Source organism: Accipiter gentilis, chromosome 12, assembly GCF_929443795.1.
Source record: "Accipiter gentilis chromosome 12, bAccGen1.1, whole genome shotgun sequence".
Classification (NCBI taxonomy): Eukaryota; Metazoa; Chordata; class Aves; order Accipitriformes; family Accipitridae; genus Astur; species Astur gentilis.
Genome location: NC_064891.1, coordinates 34,367,049 through 34,385,415, shown reverse-complemented (window position 1 = coordinate 34,385,415; position 18,367 = coordinate 34,367,049). Strand labels below are relative to the sequence as shown.

General features: G+C 36.2%; 1 protein-coding gene across 1 annotated transcript in view; it reads right to left on the bottom strand.

Moving 5' to 3' along the window:
* Window positions 1-18,367, bottom strand: part of CENPE (centromere protein E) — a 39,518-nt gene that overhangs the window by 5,720 nt on the left and 15,431 nt on the right. Inside the window, exons 20-37 of the mRNA XM_049814751.1 lie at window positions 18,081-18,215; window positions 17,036-17,213; window positions 15,835-15,989; window positions 14,478-14,792; window positions 13,329-13,640; window positions 12,975-13,133; window positions 11,879-12,088; window positions 10,682-10,963; window positions 10,412-10,570; window positions 9,360-9,581; window positions 8,017-8,179; window positions 7,586-7,803; window positions 6,409-6,546; window positions 5,341-5,541; window positions 5,112-5,258; window positions 3,446-3,658; window positions 2,001-2,216; window positions 1,272-1,481 (exon numbers count right to left, since the gene is read on the bottom strand). Of these exons, the coding sequence (XP_049670708.1) occupies window positions 1,272-1,481; window positions 2,001-2,216; window positions 3,446-3,658; window positions 5,112-5,258; window positions 5,341-5,541; window positions 6,409-6,546; window positions 7,586-7,803; window positions 8,017-8,179; window positions 9,360-9,581; window positions 10,412-10,570; window positions 10,682-10,963; window positions 11,879-12,088; window positions 12,975-13,133; window positions 13,329-13,640; window positions 14,478-14,792; window positions 15,835-15,989; window positions 17,036-17,213; window positions 18,081-18,215 (3,633 nt within the window). The remainder of the gene's footprint in view (window positions 1-1,271; window positions 1,482-2,000; window positions 2,217-3,445; window positions 3,659-5,111; window positions 5,259-5,340; window positions 5,542-6,408; window positions 6,547-7,585; window positions 7,804-8,016; window positions 8,180-9,359; window positions 9,582-10,411; window positions 10,571-10,681; window positions 10,964-11,878; window positions 12,089-12,974; window positions 13,134-13,328; window positions 13,641-14,477; window positions 14,793-15,834; window positions 15,990-17,035; window positions 17,214-18,080; window positions 18,216-18,367) is intronic.

Here is an 18,367-nt window from a genome sequence, read left to right as displayed (position 1 = left end):
AGAAGATAATGCATTGCAAATTTACCAGTATTTCTACGTAACTCAAACACTAACATTACAAAAATAAAGGAATTATATTAGAAAGACTTCTTGAATGTCATTAACAGTAAGAAACACAATTATTCGCAGAAGTTTTTGCTAAAATGTATTCATTGACTAAAGTGAAACCGTTTGAGAGAAAACATACACATTGGATTATTCTAGAAACCCATATGCTTAACATGCCAGATAAAGAACTTCACACCTGTCAGGAAATGACATCATTATACTAGATTTGTTTGTTTGTTTAGTAAAAGCTTTGATCCACATAATATGTCTGTCAGGGAATTCTTTCAAAAAGCCTGCCAACATTGGGAAAGAAGTCAAGACTGGCTGTTGGCACTACAGAAGGAACTTTTAAAAATAGGTTAAACTTAACAGGACAGAACTGAGTCACAACATTGGGGGAAGGAGAGCAATGAGCTCTTCATACTTCAGATCAACACTAGTAGAAGGAATAATCGTATGAATGGACCAGGAACTTCCAGGATACACTTGTTAGGAAGACTGTTCCTAACAACAAATCAGAAGGTAGTAGATTCCCTCCCATAACATGTCTTTTGAGAAGTCTTCAATACATCTAATGAGAAAAAGATGAAATCCCATGAAATCCTGTTCATGATGCACTTAACCCTGTAAAACACTCGGTTGTTTTTTCCAAAGGGGGCAAGAGGTAAGAAGGAATGAGAAGAGAAAGGAAGACTGAACCACCTCTAGAAAAACTTGACTTTCTGAAATTAGAAAAGGTGTGAGAATATAAGGTACAATTCAGTTTTAAAAATGGCTAAAGTAGTTTTGATAAAGTTGGCTCAAAAGAGAACAGACAAACTTGTGGGCATAAAGCTTGAAGAAAGTGATTGTATCAGGCTGCCAAGTTCTGCAAGCAAAGCTATATAACAATTCTGAACCTACAGTTGCCAGAATTCAGTCTGATAAAAACAAACACTCCCCCCCCCCTCATTTATCACTTAGAAAGTCTTTTACAAAGCAAGTTTCCAAGTTTGAATGCATGAGGAAGGAAGTCTTTAAAAATCTTCTAAGTATTCCTCCGTTGTACAGTTAAGTATTAATATAGTTAAGTGCTGATAATAATGAATAATCTTTAAATAGTAGGTTTTTGTGGGTTTTTTGTTGTTTGCTGTGGTGTTTTGGTTGGGTTTTTTCCAATCAGATTAGAGGCATTTACAGAGTGCTTACACAAAATACATTTCTGATTAAACATTTAACTTTACCTTTACTTTAGGAGTCCAGAAGTTAATGACTTGCAAAAGCCTTCCATTATCTTTCTTTAACTCTTCTTTAAGTTCCTCTGCATCACAATGAGTTCCTGAACAAGCTTCCCAGAACTGTGTTGTTTCTTTTCTAGCACTTTCTTCCTCCTGTAACTCTGCCTCTATGCAGAGAAGTTCACTTTCCATTTCTGATACATCTTTGAGAATGCTCTTTAAAAAAAAAGTAATTCAAGTTTAAGTATTGCTGTGATAACTACATGTCTAAATATACATTTTGCCCTCTTAGCTATCAATATTTGCTGGAAGTCTGTTTTATCATCTAGTTATTGTATAAAAGTAGTTTCACTATACTTAAAGTTATACCCTACTGGGAAAATGAGATGGCAATCTACATTCTTGGGGCAGGTGGGAAGGGGAAAGGGGAAAATATGCATGTTAAGTAAAAGTTTATCTCATTTTTTTAAAAGTCATCTTGGTATCGGGTAGTATGTGTTTTACAGGGCAAATGAGTAAATAACATTCCCACTATTTTATAACCTAATAATTTAACTTTGAACAACAGAATCTTCATATTACAGAATTAGTGGCATAAGAAAAATACAAATTCTATTCCTCCCCTTAAGTGAAGTTTTAACAGATAAAAGCAATGCCGTTAGATTAGCACCACCATATTACCCCATGCCTTGAAACATGCAAGTCATTCTGTTTGAAAATTGTTTCAAATACTACCTCTGCAGTTAAGTGCAAACGCTGCAGCACTTCACTGATACTGATGTTTAACTCTTGAGAAGATATTTCATTCCGGTTCAAATAAATCTTGCTGAGACACTGAATCTGAGCTCGTAGCTGATCTTGTTTTCTCTTTTCCTCAAGCAATTCCATTTCATACTTATTAACAGTAGTATGATGATCTCTTTTCTTTGAGCAAACACGACTGAACAGGAACTGTTGTATAAGTACAGGATGTATCAGTGAGTATGCTTTAAAATGGTACCCTGCATCCAGCTAAAATTCCATATTTTATAATTCAATTTATTTACTGTCCTAGTCCATAGGTGTCTAGGACAACTAATACATGACTAAGAAAAATCATGTTCACACGTGCTGTATAGCAATGACATGTAAGACTTAGCTGGGTCAGCATTTCTAGGGTATGCTATTTTCTGTAGACTCCCAAAAGGCCAAAATTCTGAAAGGCTCTAGACAGCCTTCCATAAATCTAGTCTTTAAAAAGCAAAGTATTCTTTGTTGTATTTATTTTCTTTTAAAGTTATGGAAGGTGCAGATGATCTACAAGAATATTATCACTGTGCTGATTTAAAGCTTTACGCTAGTTGAGATCACTACTTAAATCTTAAACATCTTTAACCATAAAAGTTAATGGGCATCTGTGGAAAAAAAAGGAAAGATCGAACCTAAAAATACTACATGAAATTATGCAATAAAGGTCTTTGGAATAGTTAAACTTTTTAGCTAATGAATATTTATAGAGATGACTTTGAAAATCATGTCCAGTATTTTTGTACACTGGACATGAACCTCACCCTCTCCCTGGGGCCTGTCCCCCACCCCCCCAAGCAATAACACCCCCCCCTCCTTAACGTTTCATGTTAAATAAAGAAACAGAAAACAACCTTATCGCTTACTGTACTTCTGCATATAACAGGAATTCTTTCCCAATTGCTCTCAACTTCTTTTTCTGATAATTGGAATCAGTTTCTCTACTGAACTACAAGTTGGGGAAGGTCTGCAAGGCTATAGAAGTTATCAAACTGCTTGAGTAGTTTTGCAGAGTAAACACGCATCTCCAAGGCATCTTGCATGTCTCTTTCCCCCCACAATAAAATACATACTTAGGAGCCCATAATTTGATTTATTGAGTACAGAAACAAAACTTTTTTCCCCAATTAAAATGGATTTATATTAATGAAATAATATTGTGCTAAGCAGCTGAACTGCAGTCAAAAACTAAGGTTTATTAACTTAACTAAATAGTTCCAGTTTTCCAGGATTGTAAAGCATTTACTATCAAATTATTTTCCACAAGATATGGATTCACAAAAATCAAAATTAGAGTATATAGAATGCTAGCTGTTAATATTGAGAGCTTATTAAAAAAACCCCAAACCAAAACAATATGAAGCATCCATATATTCAGCATTCTAAGTTGGTACCTTCAGTTTGTTCAATAAACTCTGGAGATGACTGTTTATTTTCTCGTTTTCAGTTTGAAGTCTTTTGACTTGTTTACTCTGTTCCGATGAAAGCTGAGTCAGTATCACAGCTATCAGTGCTTTCTGACTGTTCAGTTCATTCTTTAGATTAAGAGACACTGTAGAGAGACATTCATACCTCTTCCCCATATTTGGGAATTTCTCAAGAAGCTCCTAAATGCAAGTGAAAAATTCATTCAGTCACAATAAGGAAAAGAATGATTAGCTATCAACATAAGCTTAAAATAAACCAGACTCCAAGACTAACCCCTACAGTATGTATTGGTTTTACAACAGAAAAGTTAATAGGACTAAGACTGCAGTTGTGACTTATCACAGGAATATGACAAAAACATTAAGCCAGGCACAAAAGCAGAGAATTTCTTAATTTTCCAGAAAATCATTTCACAAGCTCAAATTATTTTGATGATTTAGATTGCTTGGCCACATCAAGACATGTAGATCAGGCCATGAAATTGTCACCTGTTCACAAGTTTGCCAGCTGGGCTGCCCTCAGGATGAGCTCCCAACTTATCTACTTGGTCCTTTGTTGAAAGAAAGGGATCACAAAATTGTTCCTAGCACTTTGCCATAAAAAGGGAGATGTGATCAAGCAGTGAGCAGGCTGAGAAATGCAATAGGCTTCAAGGCATTGCCAGTAAACTCAAGTATCACATATGAAGCAAAACTTCCTAGGCATACTACCTCCATCTTTGGTTTTTAGTTGAAAGGAGCAGGATTCACCAGTTTAACTCTTCACCCCGCAGTAAAAACATTGGAACTAACGTACCCTGTGTCCAACAGGAGCAAGTACAAGATACTTGAGAAAACTGCACAAGAAAGAGGCAGACAAGATCTTACCTATTACAAAAGTCAGAAAGTGCAGAATGCCATTAAAGGGGATCAACTGACATTCCCTCATTATTAGCTCCCTACTGCTGATATAGGATAAAAAGACAGTGTGAATGAAGAAAGCTACACATAACTGATTTTTGCAATTTGGTCCTTTACCACTCTTGGTGTTAAATGAAGAACCACTCAGGGCACGTATAGAATGATGCCCGAATCTGCTGTACAGATGTACAGACTGCAGTACAATGGTACTCTTGAAAGTATTTAATACATATTCATCATGGTTTATTTTGGCTTTCAGTAGGTTAGTAGTACTTCTCACATCTGTGAGAAAGTATACTTAGGAGAGTTAATTATCAAAAGCTCTGAGGAATTACAGGAGTTCCTATTTTGAGGAGAGAAGCTATTTAACGAATTTTAATTTAAACCAATTTATTTCTGATGGGGAGTAACAGAAGGGAGGGTTTTAGCAGGGAGGTTGCAAAAACAAAATGGTGAAATGCTTCTACATGACTAGTTATTTTCATTGGGGTAGCTGGACAGTAGTGAAATCAAGCGAGATGTCTCAAATGAGAGGTTCAATTTAACATTCTCAGAGCAAGATGCATGGTCACTGAACAGCAACAGCAAATCAACCAATTCCATGGTTTGCAGCATCCTTGCAAGATATGCAAACAATTTTATACATTATACACAGAAGCAAAGTTTATGCTCCAGAAGAAATAGCATTAAGGTTTTACATACATCCTTAAAATAAGCAGAGAAGTAAGTTTACCTTAATTTTCAAGGTTTTTTGCTTCAGGCTGTCATCAACCACCTGCTCTGCATTATCTACTGGGTTCACCTGAATAGACATATCATTCAGGTTTCTCTGCTCCAGTTGGTCTAGAGCAGATTCCAGTCTTGCATTTGTTTCAACACACTAAAATAAAAGCATACATATTTAAGTACCATTCAAGAAGAGAAATTATGAATAACTTAGTTATGCAACTTGCAACACCAACCATCTCAGATTTTTTTTGCAATTCTGTCTTGAGCTGGTCCCGCTCAGACCTGACATCCTGGAGAAGTTTTTGTAGCTCATCTTTTTCTCGATTAATTGATGAGATTTCTTCTTTAAGTTGGAAAGAGTGACTAGCTCTTTCAGCCAATAACTGCTCTTTTTCACATGATACGCTATTTAGTGTCTCAGTTAACTGTTGAATCTACAATAAATAATGTAGAAGAAAAAAAAGAATTATGATTTGGTCCTGGTTTGTATAGTCCCCTATGAAGTACTCAAATCGGTTGTGTCAAATACAATGAACACAATTTCCAATAACTCTAAAATTCACACTAACAGCAAGAGAAGTTAAAAAATAATTTTGGTGTTCTAGTCAGAAATTAAGAAGAGGAATAGCATGACACCCAGAGAACTCTACTTTAGTCAGCTTTAGTCTTCAGTAAAGTAAGAGGAAACAAACAAAAAGGCAGTCAACATATGTCCACATCACAAGAAAATGAAAAGAAATAGATTGCCCATCTGCTTAATGAATAGAACAGTAACACATTTGCTAATCTGAAGCAATCCTTAATTATACCCTTTGACCTACAGACCAAGGAAGAGTTCGACAGGTGAAAAGCAAAGAAGTGAAAACTGCAAAAAGACTGAGTTGGCAAGAGCTAAGTACAAGACTTTCTGAATAACAGACATAGTTTGAAAGTGTGCAAAGCACCATGGATTCCAAACCCACTTAGGTTCATACTGTCCGCACAGTACTTTTTGAAGACAGAATAAATACATGTACAATTACTATTATATTAAGCCTGCATATGTCAGATAAATTGGTGTCCATTCTAATGGAATGACCAACCCAACTGGTTACAAGGCTGAGATGAGGTGAGGATGCTATTCCTAAACATCAGTAAAGAAACTTGTACAAAATCCTTTGCCCATGTTCATGCTTGTTTAGCACCCATAAAAGTGACACACTGAGAATTAAAAGTCAAGCAGGCTTTGTCTTGAGCAAAAGTTTAGCACATCAGTGATAAAACATTGGAAGACAATAGCCACCAAAACCAGAACTCCTCACCTTGTTTGTTAGGCTGTCCTCCAAAATCTCTGACTGTCTCTGAACCTTTAACAAATGTTCTTCCCTTTCTTCTGCTTTGATCTTCTCATTGCTGAGGAGTTCTTGTTGCCACTTCAATTCCTTTTCAGTTTCAAGAATCTGGAGTAAAAATAGAGCAGCTATTTTAAAATTAAGTCCTGAGATAGCATGCGAATCTACTGTTCACACACCAGGCCATTCAATATCTCATTGCAGTCAAAATACTCAGCACAACCCCCCCGTGCCCCTGCTTTGAGAGCAAGAAATCTCAAGTTTTGTCTTTGAGAGTTTCTGCCTTCACTAAGCAAAGCCTGCCAACTAGCATACAGATAAATCCTTAGTAATGTAAAGAATTAGACAAAGTATGCTACAAACATATTTGGACATATTTTCTGCAATCACTGTTTACACAGATGAGTAACACAAAGCAGAGATGTAATTTGAGTAGGGTTCACTTCAAGAACTCTCTGGAAGTTATTACTTACCACAATTTTATGAGTTGGACTGTTCTCAGAGCACAGTTAAATTATCTTTGATAATTTATTATAGAACTAGCTTTCCTTTCACTAAGCCTCTGAATTTCCAGTGAAGTTAAGTTTTACAGCAAGAGAATTGATACTCAGAAACAGGTGAATGGGAAGATATTAGTAGCAAGCGTAAGAAGATTCTGCTCCCACCATAGATTTGTATTAACTACAGACACTTCAAGTGATTACTCAATGTCTGAACAAGGACTGCTGCCCAATGGTACCACCCAATTCACTTGTCTTCACTGTTGTTAAGATATGCCTCATCCAGAAGAGAAAGAAAAGTGTCAGAATTTGTCAGCTTCAGTTTCAAGACTCTGGACCTTAACTGCAAAACATACCATTTAATCAAATTCATTAAAAAAATGCCTCTTAAGTGCTTTGGTAATGAAACCCATGTATTTTCTGGTTCCTCATTCATTCCTAAATAAAGCAGCCTCAGTAACGTTTTCAAAAGAATTTACATGCATCTTTACTGTTCCACAAGACAGAAGTTAAAGCATGCCAATATTCTTTGGTCTGGGTATATAACACTAATACTTGTAAGATATTTTTCAAGACAGCTTCAAGAATTAACCTTCTTCCTCTACCAAGCATTTATAGTTATTATACTTTAATCAGAAATAAAGCACCTTATCAACACTCTCCTGTAGTTTAATCTCCAGTTTGTTCTTCCCTGCTTGAAGACCTTCCAGCATTTCCTGGAGGTGATCTCTCTCCTGTGCTAACATGTCACGCTGTTTCTCCAGCTGTTGAAGTTTACCACTTTCACTCTCAATCTTTTCTTTGAGTTCTCCCATGAGCTGGTGCCTTTCCTTAGTAACCAAATTTAAGTCCTCATTCAACTTGACTACCTATTAAAAAATTTTATAAAAAAAAAGTATAAAATCAACACATAACTATTAGCAACAACTCCTCTTCTGTTGCTAAATTGTATTACCATGACATCATCTATTGGGTCAAAAAAACCCAGTACAAATTCTCATGGGTAAAAAACCTGTTATTCTAAGGAGTCCTTGAGGGGACATCCTCTAAATTATTTCTAAGCTTCTTATTACTGTACTTGCCTTTTCTTTCAGTTCGTTTATTTCTTCATTTAGTTTTTCTTCAGTTATTTGCAATTTCTCTTCTCCATGTGCTAGCATGTTCTTCTGGATATCAACTTGCTCTTTCTGATGCCTTAGTTCTTCCTGTAGATTCTCCATGTCTGTCAGAACTTTTAAGGACTGCAGAACAAGGTATTACATGGATGTTCACTCAGTATGACTAAGTTTTGCTTACCAGGAGTTAAGAATAAGTCAAAACATCTGAATTTCTAGGAGAGAACTATCAGAATAATCAGTCTTTTAATTACTAAAAAACCCCTCAGTTGTCACTCCCCCATGCCTAGTTTAAGAACTCCAAAGGAAGACAGTCTTTAGAAATAGTCTTTACCAGTTTAAAAAAAAAAGTAGGTAGAAGTAAAGAGGTGAGGGAAAAATGTTGTGGGCGGAGCAGATTATGTAGATGACTAAAAAACCCCCCAAAACACACCACCATGAAAGATACCCTTATTCTTGTGGCAACTGCCACAAGTTACATGAACAGTTTGTCCAATTGTTTAGTAGCAAGATATAAATCTAAAATTAAAGATTTGATAATCTTAGTTTGCTGATTTTAGTTTTTAAATTAGTTGGTCTATACATACTTAAAAGAGATTGGTGGTTCTACCTGACGTCTGCTAAAATTCATATGAAAGCTTTTACATTTCTTAAAATTATTTGCAGAGCTTCTCTTAGGAAAAAAAAGTATTTACCAGACTTCCTTGTAACTTTAGAAATTGTCAACTTGATTTTTGTTAACTACATAATCAGAACAAATTTTGACTGAAATAGTATGTCAATATAACCATACTTTTTGTGCAAATACTTGGAATACTGAACTCACTAATCTGCCAGAAAATAAGACATCAGGAAGGAGAAATAAGATAGCTAATCAGTTTATTTTCTGCGTTTATCTTTCTCTTCATCAGTCTAGAATGAGCTGAAGTGGTAGGAGAATTAGGCCCTTAGATATCAGTAAACCTAGATTACCTCTACTGTTCTAAATGCAAAAGCATACAGATGAGAGAAGTAACAAGAATTTGCAGAGTGCTTGTCCAGCAGGTGGCAGACAACTATGCCTAAAGTCAGAGCGGCACAGTGCCCAAAAGGGCAGGAAGGGGGCAGGGGGAAGAAAAAATAAGAGACAGACAGATTCCAATATCCAGACTGGATTAGTAAACTGAATTTTTAGTTTACTGCTGCTATGAACAAGTGAAGGAAGAGGAGAGGAAGAGATACTAAATAGCAGAAGGCTTAAATGACTGAAATAATTCAGAGTGGTACAACCTGCCTTTAAAACAGTTATTTAAGATTTTATACATACTCTTTCCTTGCTTTCCTGACAGTCAGCCTCTAGCTGATCTCTTTCTGCTTTACAAGTCTCTACTATTTGCTGCAGCTCATCTTTCTCCTGATTAAGTAAAGTGATTTTCTCAAGCTGCTGACGGATATGCTCATTCATTGTTCTTTCATTTTGTTCTTTCTCTGCCAGTAGCTTGCCATATTCAGAAGAGACGCGAGTCAGGTTTTCAGTTACTTCAGTGAGCTGAAAGAACAAGTAAGAACAAATATCAATCTTTCTAATGATCTCTAGCATGGATCAAATTAATCTGATAGTTTGGAAAAGAAGCCAGTAACATTCTAATTTATTAAGTTTTGTTGTCCCAGTAATCAGGTTCTGATTTAAGAAGAGTGTTATTGGATCAAAATTCACAAGCACTATCTGTACATATGGGTTGTTATGAGGAAGATGTAACAATTTTGCTTAAGTCAATCAAATTTCAGTGTTTCTGTCTCACTGGTAGACAAAAGTCAATGTGTAAAAACCTACAGGCCATTATAACTCCATAGAAATTACTCCATTGTGTATCCACAGCAGATAGGCTTGATTCTGACAAGCATTAATGTCTTCCAAAAGCCACAATAGCTTCAGACATGAAAATAAGTAGGTAAGAAATTTATAATAGTGCACCAAGTTAAAGAATGAGCTAAGCTGCCTTTTAGTTTCTTGAGTATCTTCAGTTACATACTTAAAAGAAGTATTATTAGAATTTAAAAAGTTTTAAGACTTGGAAAATGCACTGATGTCAAAGAGCAGTATTGATTCCAAGTAATAATCCATCACTCAGCACTAAGGCATGTTTAGTTATAAGTAAGGGTTGTAACTTGCAGGTCAAATTCCATTTGATCGTCTCTTCACTGCCTCTGTTTCTATGGAATTCTTTTGAGAAGCAGTATAGGGAAAAAAGAAGGGAAAAACTTTCAATTAACTTTTGTTATTACATTTACTGAACCCTTACAAACTGAAGTCTGCAGAGGACATAGGTTGCCAATCCTGACAGAATTTTTAGTTTACTTGACAAAACTGCATCTGACCTTCTGCTGCAGTTCATCAGTTGTTTCCTTCAATGCCTCTTGCGCTTTCAAGAGTTGATTTTCTTTCTCCGAGATACTTGCTTTCAGCTCCACAATAGTCTCCTGATATTGTCCAAGAGAGTTATGAGCACATCTCAACTCTTCCTGCATCTCTGAATTCTTTGGACACAACACAGTTAAAGTACATTAAACCCTGAACAACACTTCCAAAATTTAAGACAGAAGTTTACTATGGCTATTATCCTAAAGGAATAGGACTATTTTTCTTACCATGTTAATTGTCTCCTGTAGAGTTTCTCTTAGCTGGTCTCTCTCATTTTGGAGATTCTTCAGTTGCATTTTAAGATTATCATCTCCTCTTTCTGTCAGAGTGCTCGCTTCCTGACAGTCATGCATGGGAATAAAATCTGTTCTCCCCATTTTTTCAGATTCTCTTTGACATTCATTGGCCTTCACTTCCTCCATTTCATGCAATTTCCTTTGTGCCTGGCTCAGCTCTTCTCTCAGAAGAAGTAATTCTTGCTCAATAGATTTTTCTTGAATCTGTGGTATCTATTTTATACAGAGATAGAAGTCAACACATTTGGGGAAGTAGCTTCATGAGAAATATATCTGACCTTTGGCAGGTTGATTACGTAAAACAAACAGAAACAATGTTTTAGAGATTTGTATTTTTTTCAGAGTAAGATGCAACTGAACTCAATGCAATTCAAGTTTCTTGAAATAAGAGACATACAAGGTAAAATTGGAAGTGGTGACTTCTGAAACAAGGTACCAGAAGCAGAATTTCATGGCCATAGTTTAAGCCAGGGGACAACCAAACCAAAAAAACCAACAACCACACCCCCCACCCCCACCCCCAATCAAACTACAGAGACCTTATCCATATTTCTAGCCTCAACAGTAGATAGTAATGGTGTCAAGACAATTACCTTGAAATTTGTCCCCTCTCCCCATAAATATTAAAATATATGCACGCTTTACTTTTTTCAAAGTGTGTATACACACACACACACTTTGTATATATTTTGTATATATACATATAACCCATATGTGCAATCAGTATGTCCAATTATGGAAAAAGTTGGCTGCAATGTCCTTTTAACTACCAGGAAAAAAGTCAGTTCTATCTATGCTTTGAAAAAGCACTACCACACTTTCCACATGAGCAATTTTTAGCATCAACTACTTACAGAACCACATCTCTGTGCAGATCAACTCAGAACATCACCATCCTGTATCAAGTTAAAATTCTATTTACAGAAAAGCATTTGTCATATTCTACTACTAGTTCTGTATGTAGAACAATGGGGTGGAATATATTTCAAGTAAACAGTAGTAACCATGGTGTTTAATGGTCTGCAGTCAAGTAGCAGGACCCTTTTCTCCAGTTTGTTTTGTAAATTATTTTCACTCAAATGAAAGTTTAAATAAGCATCCTTTCCATTACAGCCTTAGCATAATTACCAAAGTTCCTTCCCGATACTCTTCTGTTTTCAAATGTAAACTGTTGAGCTTATCCTGCAATGAACTGTTCTCCTGTGTAAGGAAAAAGATTTGTTCCTTTTGCACGTGAAGCTGATCACTTTCTCTACAGTTATTATTTTCTGATTTTTCCTCAGCAAGCTGGTCTCTCTCTGATGTGATGATTTTTATTTCTTCCGCCATTTGTGATATCTATAAAAAATGTACAAAGACAGTATTTCCATCAATTCAAAACCAAAATTAAATGCAAAAGTTTTGTTCACTCTGCTATAGTATTTTTAACATCAAACCACTGTAACCAAACTAGAAAAACTCCAGAACTGAGTCTTTGGCCTTTGTCACCTGTTTTGTTTTAAATGCTAACCTTTTAGCAGTCTCTTCTGCAATACTGGCCAGATTTTTATCTGGAAAAAGTCTGAGAGGAAGACAACAAATAAATACCTGTTGGATTATTTTTTAGGCATCTGTTTCAAAACACGCAAATGCTGAATTGACACCATTGACTGACTGGGTCTGGCAGCTCATATACTTCAAGAAAAATCCTATCTCACATACTACAGATTCTCCCTTCAAAGAAACTGTGCCACTGAAGCAACTGTGCGAGATACAATATTCTCAGTATCTTTCTTTGTCAGTTGTTGAACATACAGGCACAAAAATCAGTGGATCAGCCTTCTACGGTATGTTGGGCACTGAGCTGCCTTTTACAACCATGTGTTACACTTCTCACAGGGACCAAGCGTTATGAACCATTAGACTCATTCCTACCTCTAAGTAACCCTTATCCCTTCTTTCATTTGCTGTCTAATGCCACCACTCACATTGACAACCATGGGGCATGCTAGTTAGAGATTTATTAGAGTGTACATTACAGCTTGAAGCTCTACAGAAATACATCAGCAACTGGTAAAGACTTGGATCAGGCACTACTACTTTCTTGCCCACTTTCTACCAAAAGCTTAGAAATTTTCCAAGGACAAGCAGAAAAGACTATATGCAGAATAACTAGGCTTGTTTTCACAGCATTGGAAGACACATTAAAAGCATTTTTATTTTGAATTATTACATAATGTTTTACCCGTATTTCGAGTTCTTTAATGGTTTTCCCTAGTGCCTCTTCAACACACAGAATATGAGATTCTTTTTCAGAAATATTTTCTTCCAACTTCTTGACAGTGTCCTGGGATTGCTTGAGAGAGCTCTGTGCATTTCTCAGTTCTTCATGTGCCAAAATGTTCTTCAGAATAAAAGAAAGAAAACCGATGAAAGAAAAATCAAGTATTTAATTAATAAGCACTCCTTGATTTAAAACAAACAAACAACAAAACACACAAAAACCCACTCCCCTATATATTTCAATATAGTTTATAAGTGTTCTTACACTCCTCCCCTTAACACATATGGTCCATTTCTATAAAGGCAGAATTCCTACCATTGAAACAGTGTCCTTTATATCCTCTTTGAGTTGGTCTGTCTCAGCTTGGAGAGACTCTTCTTTTTGCTTCAGGTAATCTCTTTCCTGGGTTAAAGTTTTTATTTCTTGCTGACATTCATTGAGCTGCTGAAGAACTGCCTGGATCTCTGAATCCTTGGCCTCCAGTCTCAACTCCATAATCTTTTCCTGCTCTTTTAATTGCTCCATTTCATGTAACTTTTGCTGAGTCTGAATACAATCTTCTCTTACCTCAAGAAGCTGTTTATGCTCTGCTGTCTTTTCTTCCAGTTCTTTCATTTTGCTAGAGAGCTTTAGTTTGTAAAGGAAAAGGCCAGACACTTTCATTGTAATGCAAAACTGCATAATGTGTACACGTTCTCACAGAAATCTTATATTAGGCTTAGAAAAGGTGAGAAATGCTAGCTTTCAACAAGAGAACAAGAAGTTCATCATTTTACTTTAAGTCACTGCTTATATTCTTGCCCACATTATGTAAGCATTTGTTTACAGAACCTTCCTGTGGTTTCCCCTTAACAACAAGTCTTACTAAAACATAACACCACACATAAAACTGTAGTCTACCTTAACTCCTAATTTGGTAATTCCTATCAAATTCATAGCGGGAATATGATAGCCACATCAGTGCCAAAAGCCTTGTCCAAAATATACATCTTTAGTTCTCTTTTCTTCTTAACTTTTTTTTTCCTTTCTAGTTGCCAATTTATGCAGTACTCTTTGGTTTAAAAATCATCTGTTCTATACAGACTCCTGTTCCCAATGAGGAAACTTTGTTTCTATGACTTGATAGAGTAGGTCATAGCAGCATATTTTAAAAAAATATTTGCATAAAGATATAACTTAAGAACAGGAAAAGAAGAATTAAAAGGTCAAGTACAGAAGGAGAACATACAACCCAGAGCAACATTATACATTTCTTTGCCTATGAAGAGACTGTCGAGCTGCATAATCCTGCAACCTTGTACACCTGGCACAGAATAAGCAACATCCACTCATGCTAGAGAAATTTCAATGATAGTGTTATTCAAGCCTTTAAGTCTACTTCTCAAAAAAAGGTAGGGTTTTTTTTTTGTACTATAAATAAATTCCTTACGTCTTAGCTATAAAAAGGAACAAGCTGACACTGACCTCTAATTTCACTTCATCCAAAGTTGTTTTAGACTCTTGTGCTTCCTTAGATAAAATATCTATTTGGAACTTCATTTGTTCATTGTTTTCGGATGCAGCTACATATTTTTGCTCTAGTTCTTCATGGAGCTGTTTAAGTGCTACATATTCCTGTTCAGACTTTACATATTTAAGTTGTGCATCTGCTAGATTGTCTTTTGATTTTCCAATTTCTTCAGTCATATGTTTAAGTCTAATTTCATTATCAGCTACTTCAGAAAGCAGCTTTTCTCTTTCCAATTTTAATAAGCGTAGTTCCTCACATTTTTCAAGAATCTGCCAACAGAAAAGCAATATTAATAGCATTTTCTAAATCAGTATTTGTCATAGCTGCATAATAAAAGCCAAGTTCATATTCAGATATAGGAAATAAAGTACAGAGAAATACACAGCATAGTACATTGGGGTGTGCTTTGTTCGGAGGGAGCTGTCTAGCAAACAATCCTTCAAAGGGAAGGGAGAGAGACAAGCCTTTCAAAACCGTGAAACCTCTTCCTCTAGTTCTTTAGATGGTCTTTAAATATTTCCTTTTTCGTATGTTTGAGCTAGGACTGGACTGATACTCCTAGCTGTAACTCCTAAACAGAATATTTATATGTACAATAGTTCCTTCATGATACAGAGTTTATAAAATTGTTAACATCTAATTAAGTTTTGTTTATTACTGGAAATAGACCACTGGAAGGGTTTGGAACTTTTTGCAAAGCATTCATGAGCTTGTGAGATTATTTGCCCTGGATAGTTTTCACTGGACATGCTTAGTGGCAGGTATTTAAGGATGAAGAAACCTAGAAAGTGTTTGCAAACAAACCTTTTAAGACATGTTTATAGCAACCTTAGTCTACTAAGCCCTAACCCGCCAGGAAACAGAAAAGTTTCCTTACAAGTTTTCCAGAATTTGCAAGTTAAATCTCACTTCTCAAGCAGTGTTTCTGCTAAGAGGTCTTGAAATTTTCTCTTTGCCCAATTAGACAAAAATTCAGTTTCAGAACAGTAAACCAGGATCAAACACCATGACACATGCACACAGTTATCAATAGTGACCACGGCAAATAGGTAAACATTGGACCAGAAATTCCTGATTAATTATAGTAGACTTTGTGATTAAACATGTGGTCTTAAATTTATTCCTAGGTGCAAATATTAAATACCTGAGGAACAATAATTCAATGAACTTAGTTGTAAAATCTTAGGTCATTTGATTCAAGATAACCTTTGGCTTTAAAACTTTATATCCAATAGGCCTCCATTAATACATTACCAGTCAAGCACAATATAAAAACAAGCAAGCAGTTAGATATTTTTTTTTGTTGTTTACCTCTTTCTGCTGTATCTCAACAGTATTTGGTAGAGACTGAAATTCTGATAGCTCATTTACTTGTTTTTGTAGAAGTGCATTCTCTTTCAATGCTTTTTCTAGTTCTCCTTTGAAGTCAGCTGCCTTTTTTTCCAGCTCCGCAAGAGAGAGCAGATCTAGAGAATTAACAAGTTTAGATTAATAAGACAGTGTGAGAAAAAAGCATGTCTTAAATTAAGCAGAATATTTATAACGTATTCTGGATGTCATATCAGTAAAATTCTAGAAAAGTATATTTTACAGTGGCCAACAATTAAAAGATGAAACTAGTGGTCTGAATTTGGTCATCATTTGTTAGGCTGACATCTAGTTTACTTTAGATTTTCCCTGACAGCCTTCATTAACTTGACTGTCTTTGTGTGAAATAGAAAACATTCCGTAAGCTGCAGTTTTCCAAATGGTTCAAGAAAGTGCTAAAGCAGTTACTATGTGCCAGCAGCACCAAAGAGTCTAATATTTTATGCTGAAAGAAGGTCCAAGTATTCAAGAAAACAAGAGCTAAAGTCTTCCCTATCGCCCATCTTGTTTTAACCGCAGCCAGCAACTAAGCACCATGCAGCTGCTCACTTGCTTACCCCCACCCAGTGGGAAGGGGGAGAGAATCGGGAAAAGTAAAACTCGTGGGTTGAACTAAGAACGGTTTAATAAGACAGAAAGGAAGAAACTAATAATGATAACAATAATAAAATGACAATAGTAATAATAAAAGGATTAGAATATACAAGTGATGCACAATGCAGTTCATCACCACCTGCTGATCAATGCCCAGTTAGTCCCTGAGCCATGATCCCTCACAGCCCCACTCCCCCCAGTTTCTATACTGGGCATGACATCACATGGTATAGAACACCCCTTTGGCCAGTTTGGGTCAGCTGCCCTGGCTGTGTGCCCTCCCAACTTCTTGTGCCCCTTCCAGCCTTCTTGCTGGCTGGGCATGAGAAGCTGAAAAATCTTTGACTTTAGACTAAACATCACTTAGCAACAACTGAAAACATCAGTGTGTTATCAACATTCTTCTCATACTAAACTCAAAACACAGCACTATACCAGCTACTAGGAAGACAATTAACTCTATTGCAGCTGAAACCAGGACACCCCCCCCACCATTATGGGGAAAAGAGAGGAGAGAAGGAGGGGAATAAAGAACCATCTGAAACAGTACCTTTTGGAACTTTACCCTCCATCAGTGAAGTTAGCCTTGTGTTTTCCTGAAATGCAGACTGCAACTCTTTCTGCAAGTCAGCTTGCATGTTTTTGTAACTGGCTTTTCCTGCTTCTATTTGGCTTTGGTAGAATTTAACATCCTTTTGCATTTGCTTGTAATTATTTAAGAGTTCATTCTTCAGGAAAAAAAACCATGAAATTCACACAAAATATAAGTCTATTTGCTTAACATTTAAATATTCCATCTGTCACATTTCCTGTTGTCACTCTGAACAAACAACTTTGGCCTTGATAAATACGGCAGAAAAAGACACAATTTAACAACTACATTCCTGTCAGAGTACTACAATAAAACATAACCTTATCTCAGAGGTCAGGGCCATAACTGCTTCTACTATTTCGTCTTTACTCCTTCAATGCTCCAAGTAAGCTCCATCCCACTTGTCTGAGTTCACATCTCTTATTCTCTTCTGTTCTCTGATAAAATTAGGTTTGGAGACTTATGTCCTAGTAACTCGCTAAAGACTGTTCATCTGCTCACTCTCTCTGCTGGTAAACCTAAAACTAACCATGCACTCCTGTAGAAGAATCATAGAATCATTTAGGTTGGAAAAGACCTTCAAGATCATCAAGTCCAACCATTAACCATGCCCACTAAACCATGTCCTGAAGCACCCTGTCCACTCACTTTTTGAATGTCTCCAGGGATGGTGACTCAACCACTTCCCTGGGCAGCCCATTCCAATGTTTGACAACCCTCTCAGTAAAAATTTTTTTCCTAATATCTAACCTAAATCTCCCTTGCCTCAACTTGAGGCCATTTCCTCTTGTGAAGAAGCCTCTATTTTCTTTTTATCTTTCTCCTGAAGACCCATTTTCCATGAATTCCATAATAAAAACATTATTTGGAGCACAAGTCATTAGCTTTCTCCAAACACTCTAGCACATCTTGTCTTTATCGTTGCCTCCTTCACTAGTGTGGGAGCAGATAGGCCCTTAGCAGCGTTTTGTACAGCTGTAAATGCAGTTTAACAGGTACTTGCCATCTTCTCCTTAAGCTCCAGATTTTCAGTTCTGAGAAAAGCAGATTCTTTTTTGGCATCCAATGCTATGGTTTCACTATCCAAGAGGGATTTATTCAGCTGCTGAATTTCCTCTATTAGCTTATCAGAATCTCCCTGAAAAAGACAAATAAATACTCAAATAAATAAAAAAAATATACAGACATACTAAAGCAAGTGTGTTTATTATAATGTGGTTAAAATGTAAATACAGGTTCAGAAAACTTGGTAAGTTTACTCTGAAAAGAACAGTAGCAGTCACGTTTGAG